At 31.9% G+C, this 6,420-nt stretch overlaps 1 protein-coding gene across 1 annotated transcript; it reads right to left on the bottom strand.

The window, feature by feature from the left end:
- Window positions 1-3,587: 3,587 nt before the first annotated feature.
- LOC114747450 (P34 probable thiol protease-like) lies at window positions 3,588-4,420 on the bottom strand. The gene is made up of 3 exons (XM_028935785.1): window positions 4,299-4,420; window positions 4,056-4,203; window positions 3,588-3,842 (listed from the first exon to the last, which is right to left on the bottom strand). Exons 1-3 carry the CDS (start codon window positions 4,418-4,420, stop codon window positions 3,588-3,590), a joined length of 525 nt encoding a protein of 174 aa, XP_028791618.1.
- Between the last annotated feature and the right edge of the window lie 2,000 nt (window positions 4,421-6,420).

Genomic DNA, 6,420 nt, shown 5'->3' with positions numbered 1-6,420 from the left:
CAGAACTAAACGGTTCCGCAGCGATATTAAGGAGGGAAGCGAGAAGGGTAGAAGAGGAACTATGATTCCTGAATGAAGTCGTCTAATTTTGTAAACAAAAACATCAAAAAATTGTAAACAAAAACTCTCACCGCAAAAAGGCCCCTGCCCAAATAAGGAGACACTTGAAGATAAAAATCAAATCATAATTTTAAAAGTGTTTTTATGATTTACAAAATAAATATGTGAAGGAGTTTATCTTGTTTTGTGAAAAAGTACTTTTTAAAAATACTTTTGAGGGTTACCAAACACCCTCTAAATAAAGGTAAACTAGCACCCACTCAATCCTAGGGGTACACGTGGGCAGGGCTGGACAGGACAGGACAGGACACCTGTCTAATACCCAGCTTGAGGTATGAGCAGGTTGCATTTTGCAGCCCTAACTATTTTGGACTGGACAGGGCAGGCTGGGCAGGGTGGGCTTTGCTGCCCAAATGGTGATGACCTGTCAATATCACAAGTAAAAAAAACTTTCGTTCATACCTGAAAATTACATTTCATAATTTTACATTTTCACATATTGAAATTGTCTAGAAATAATGCAAAACAAGTCTTAGTAAATATCCAAATAAATAAAATTCATAATTTATTTAGAACAAAACAACTCTCAAGATTGTAATTAAAGCCTTAAAATTCAAACAGTTTGCATCAATTTCCACAAAGTTGAGAAAAGAATAAAAAGTCTAAAAAATTTGAAGAAGGGTTGAAGCACATTGAGATATTCTATTGAGAGTCGGGGATGGCGATGTACTAGAAGCTTGATTATTCATTTAAGTGGAAAAAAATTAAATGTTACCTAAAGGATTGTAAAAAGATATTAAAACTGAAGCAATAGGCTAACAGGAATAATATAGACCATATAAAAATTGGAAAAAATGAAAAAAAATCTTATAATCTTATAATAATTTAATATAACCACTTTTAATATGCAAAGACTTATTATATGATACAATGCAGTTAGCAGTCCACACAACTAAAAGACTTTTTTCCACCATATGACTTGTTCATAAAGAATTAATACAAAATAACTAAATATAAATTAAATAAAAAATAAAACATGTAATTCAGATAATTAGACCCCAATTTTCTTTCCTTACTCCTACCCCAATCTTGTTTTCTATCTTGTATAAATATTCAAAATTATTGATTTATACAAATATGTAATGTATGACCTCCATTCTCTAACAAAGAAAGTTGTTAATGGCATAGAGGAGAAGACTAACTTATAAATAGCTAACATTACAATAGCAACACATAATAGGATATACCCAATAAAGCTCACAAAGAACAAGTTAAAAGCAAGATACTATTGCTTCTTTAGAAGAGTTAGATCCCCTAAAATGGAAAACTAATAGACATATAAAAATAATAAATTAAATTGCAAAAAAGAGGGAGATAACTTTTTTTTTTTTTGGGATAAAGAAATGTAATATATTAATATTAGTTCATAAATTATAATATATATAATCCGGGCAAGGCCAAATGGGCATGGCAGCATGTCCTGCCCGATGCCCAGCCCTGCTTATGAAATGCCCAGCCCAAAAATGTCCATTCTTTTTCAGACTTTTTTTTCAAGTTGGGTTGGACAATTTTTCTTCGGGCTCAAGCGAGCTTAGTGGGTATTTGGGCTTCATGTATACCCCTACTCAACCCTAATTTTGTTTATGATATATGTAATATTATATTACTCTTTCGATTCTAAATATAAAATATCTTTTATAGCGTAAATTACACTATAAAAGAAATTTTATAGACCGGAGGAATATTATTTTTGTATACCTAATATCTTCATGTTATTTTTCAATTATATTCAACACTCTAATTTTGTTTGTAATTTAGGGTGTTAAATGTACTGATCGCAAAATAAGATTATAATCAGTGGGCCACTAATGATTTGGTAAAGAAGAATACTATTATATAAGATTTACAACTAATTAATTTTAATAAAAATAAACAAGCATATAGTCGTGAATGATAAGCATACGCTCGTGAATGATCACTACAATTGGGGGGGGGGGAATCTGTTTGGAGATTTTATATTACTAATTGATGGATGGAGAATTAATGACAACTTCTTGCTTAAATGTCATAAGAACTTAAAAATAAGAAATACATGCTTATGAATAAGTACCGCTATCCAAAAAGTTCGACTTAGAAATTTTATCTTAGTAGCACCCTGACATTAAATGTACTCTGATATTTGTGTGTATGTATAAAATATTCCCGGCATTATTATTATTCTAGAATACTCTTTCGGTCCTTAATATAGGATCTAATTGTTAAGTTAGTTTTTGTTCTAAATATAACATTTATTTCTCATATTTATTAATTTTCTCTAAATTACTCCGACAGATACTCTCTCAATCATAATCAAGCAGAAGAAGGCAATGATGTATTAAAAAAGATGATTATGGTATTTTAGAAAAAATATGTCATATTTCTTATAATTAACTAACTTACCTAACCTCTTTAATTTAATTTAATTAGTTAAATAAATCTTATATTAAAGATCAGATAAGTATTTTGTACTTTTTATAGTACAATCCAGCAGCAGTGAGATTGGGTAAGTGGCCCATCGGTTTATGTTACGTCTCTTCTGATGTAGATATGGAATTATCTTGTCCTTAGAAGGTTATACATATGGAGCAAACTGCTCCACTAACATCAGTTAAAGTTTGCTTTAGTAGTGTAGTTTTTAGAAGAGGTTCTTTATAATCATCACGGCCAGCGAGGTCGAGGACGGCGCACGCACTGGAATAACGGCCAGGGACTTCGGATGCCAGTTCTGAAATTACTTTACCCTCTTCAAATGTTTATGACTAGTTTAGAATAACTTATAAATAGTTTTTCAATCATACTTCATAAAATATGAGTAAGTTTGTGATAAAAATTTGGTCTTAACTTACATAAAATTGCTTATAAGCAATTATACATCGCTGATCCAAACAAGCTCTTTGAAATTGGAAAAGAAAAGGAGAGAAAGGGTTAATATTATGGTTAATCTTTATGATTTGATCCAATTTTAATTTTGTTTCCTATATTTTCAATGATTTTGTCCCTTATAATTTCATAAGAATTTGGTTTGAGCTTAAGTATAGAAACTAAAACGAAAACTTATTAAAACCACATAGATCATTTATTAATAGGAATCAAAACCAATAATTTGAAACCATAGAAATAAAAAAAATTCAATCAAACTATAAAAACTAACAATGATGTAAACCAAAACAAATCTCAAATAAATACACCAAATAATTGGGAAAAAAAGACATATAGCTTCTCACTAAAAACGATACATAGAACACAAGAAGAGGTTTTATTCATTTTATGCCAGACACGTATACACACTATTTGATCGAGCTGCTTCATATAGCAGAAACCCCACAATAGTTTTCAAGAACAGGAGAGTTACACTACAAATAGGGCTTTTATAGAGATGGTATGCCATTTATTTATGCCCAAACACACAAAACAAAGACGCACATGAATAGACGCAAACATAAGGCAGATGGCTTCATTATTGTAGAACTACTTGGAGCTGCTTCAATTCATGTAGCAGAATCAAGCTTCACGTTCTTCTTGGTTGGGTAATAACCCCAGCAATTGATGTTGCATACACCTAAGTGATGACCAATATTTCTTTTGATTTTGATGTAACCTTGTTCTCCCCAGGTTTTTCCCCATGAGTTCTTCACAATCCGATAATCAAGACCGGGACCAAATGAATCATATCCAACAATCAGCATAACATGATTAATGTAATAAGGTGCAACCTCAGAGCAGCCACTACCATTGAACAGTCCCTGTTTATGCAAAGAAATTAGGAACGAATGGAGTAATTATCTATTTTATACAAAACAATTAGCTTTAATTAATAATTACAAACATTTAATTAATTACTTTCCCGTTTTGTATTAATTAATTAATTAGGATTTCAAGAAATTAGTCTCTGCTCATCCATATAAATACACACACACACACACACGTGTGTGTGTGTGCATACACACAAGACTTACATGGTGGTAACGTTGAAAGTCTTTGCTACCAGCATAAGTATGAACACTAACAGGCTGTCTAGCAACAGCACAAAATAGAGGATTTTCTGATTTGGTGGATGTCACATTTTGATACTCATCAACTGTAAGAGCTATCGTTTTTCTTCCCCTGTTTCCAAAAAAAAAAAAAAAACCAAAATCATCATCGGGGCAAGAAGAAGATTGAGAAGGAGAAGAAGAAGTACAGAACAATTACAGACAGACCTTTTGGTGATCGCAGGTATCATTCTTAGCTGTATAAGGATAATCAGCCTATGAGGCAATTCCACCATTGTTGATGGCATATTCAAATGCGTCGTGGACATAGCTTCCTTTGTGGCAGCCATTGCTATAAGGATTGCACGACGTAGGTTGTTCCTCAGAAACACTCACAAGTGCATCGTTGTCTATTTTATTAATCCCTTCAATGGCTCCCGTTTTTGAGAATGCCCAACAACTATCTATGGACACAAATTCATAAAAAAAAAAAAAACATAATAGAATATAATAGTCACTCAACCAAGCTAAGTCTAAATCTATAAATATTATCTCCCGACTTATTCATAAAAGAATTATTTTTAGTTAAATTTGAATAACACTTATTTTTTAGGCAAAAATATATCTGATCCTCTAATTTATACAAGATCTCAGTTTAGTCTCTTGATTCTATTATTCTTTTAACCCCAATACTGTTAGTTTCAAATAAAGATTTTTTAGGAAGCATTTGAAAATAAACTTAGTATATCCGTAGTTAAAATACTTTATTGACAATATCGACATTTTTTTATTAAGACCATTAGCGTCAGAGGGCTTAAAAGATATTAAAGGACCAAAGTGAAGCTTTATAAAATAAAGACTATATGAGGTATACTTTTACCTTCTTTTTTTTTTTTTTTAAAATATATGGAGGCTAAGATGTAAAAGCAAGAATTATTCGTGCTCACCACAATTGTCTTGGTCTTTAACATCAGTTACAGCTCCGAAGTCCCTCCAATCCAAGGAATTAGGTGCATGTGGACAGTAATAATTGTTCGTCGGCCTCATCAAGTTGCCTCCAAATATGGGACCCTTGTCTAGTACTTTTCTGATCCTGTTTATAAGTCACTTCCAACATGTTTCATACATACTAAGAAAAATCTTAAACATTATCAACTCTTATTTAAAATTTAATAAATTTTCAACTTTATCTCTATTTAATATATATTATACTTCATGTAAACAAAATCAACACGATAATAAATACAAGATAAAATTATACAATACAAAAAAATTCTCTCAATACCCTATAATAGAACTAAAAAATATATTCTCTTTCTAGTTTATAAATAGGATCAGAGAAGTAAGTAGGTTTCTTTGAACTCCTCATTTCGTCGAATCCGAGAACTTGTTCAAACCAAGATGATAGTCATAGACTGATGTTCTTTTCGCATGTTTCTCTTTGATATACTTCACATTGTCTTTGAAAATCTCAAATCTCTCTGACAGTTCATCTCGGGTTTGATATTCTCGTTCGTGTTGCTTCTGCCACACTTGGAATAGCTGAAAGATCTCTTCCTCTGTGGTGAGCTTGTCGAGATCATTGTCGTAATTCAGAATGGACTACTCGTTCGGAATACCATAGGAGAGACATATCATGGTGTCATGACATGGGATGAAAATGGAAATGGGCCTGCTCTCCCAGATATGGCAAATATTATTGGGCTTGGATTATTCTGTAGACACAAGCTAAAAGAATCACATTGGAGCACATATGTAGAACGTGAGAGGCGCAAAATAAAAGGTCATGAAAACCAACATTTTCGGTGTGGATTATGTGATGATTCTCTTCTGAGACTCTCTCACTCTCTCTCTCTGTGTATTTCTCCTTCCCTCTGATTCTCTGCTATCTTTTTGGTGATTTTCTTTCTTTCTTTCTTTCTGTTATTTCTGTGACTGGATGTTTATGTATTTCTAGATATTTCCTATTGCTTTCATCATATACACACACAAATAATATTCAGATTTCAGTGCAAACTTACTGTGTTCATTGTTATTTGTTTTGAGATCGTAACACATGGAAAAAGATAAGAAGAAGAAGAAGAAGAAAAGACAGAGTGATTTGGAGAGAATAAGAGAAGCCACTGTTTGATCAAATGATAAGAATTCAAGCGATGGACTTGTTATATTTGCCTAAGTGTGTCCTGGATATACATAAAGCCCGGATTAATATTGAAGGAAAGGCAAATGTGATTAAAAAAAAAAAACCTTTTATCCTTGGTATAAGAACTAGATAATTGATTTGTAAATATTAAATTAAATTATTTATTTATAATAAATGGACGTTGTCTTCCTTAAAACAGCCCTATTA

Source organism: Neltuma alba, unplaced genomic scaffold (genome assembly GCF_004799145.2).
Source record: "Neltuma alba isolate B1F8T4 unplaced genomic scaffold, ASM479914v2 tig00005313_pilon, whole genome shotgun sequence".
Lineage (NCBI taxonomy): Eukaryota > Viridiplantae > Streptophyta > Magnoliopsida > Fabales > Fabaceae > Neltuma > Neltuma alba.
The sequence above is the reverse complement of the archived record's forward strand: the minus strand, read 5'-3'. Positions and strand labels throughout refer to the sequence as shown.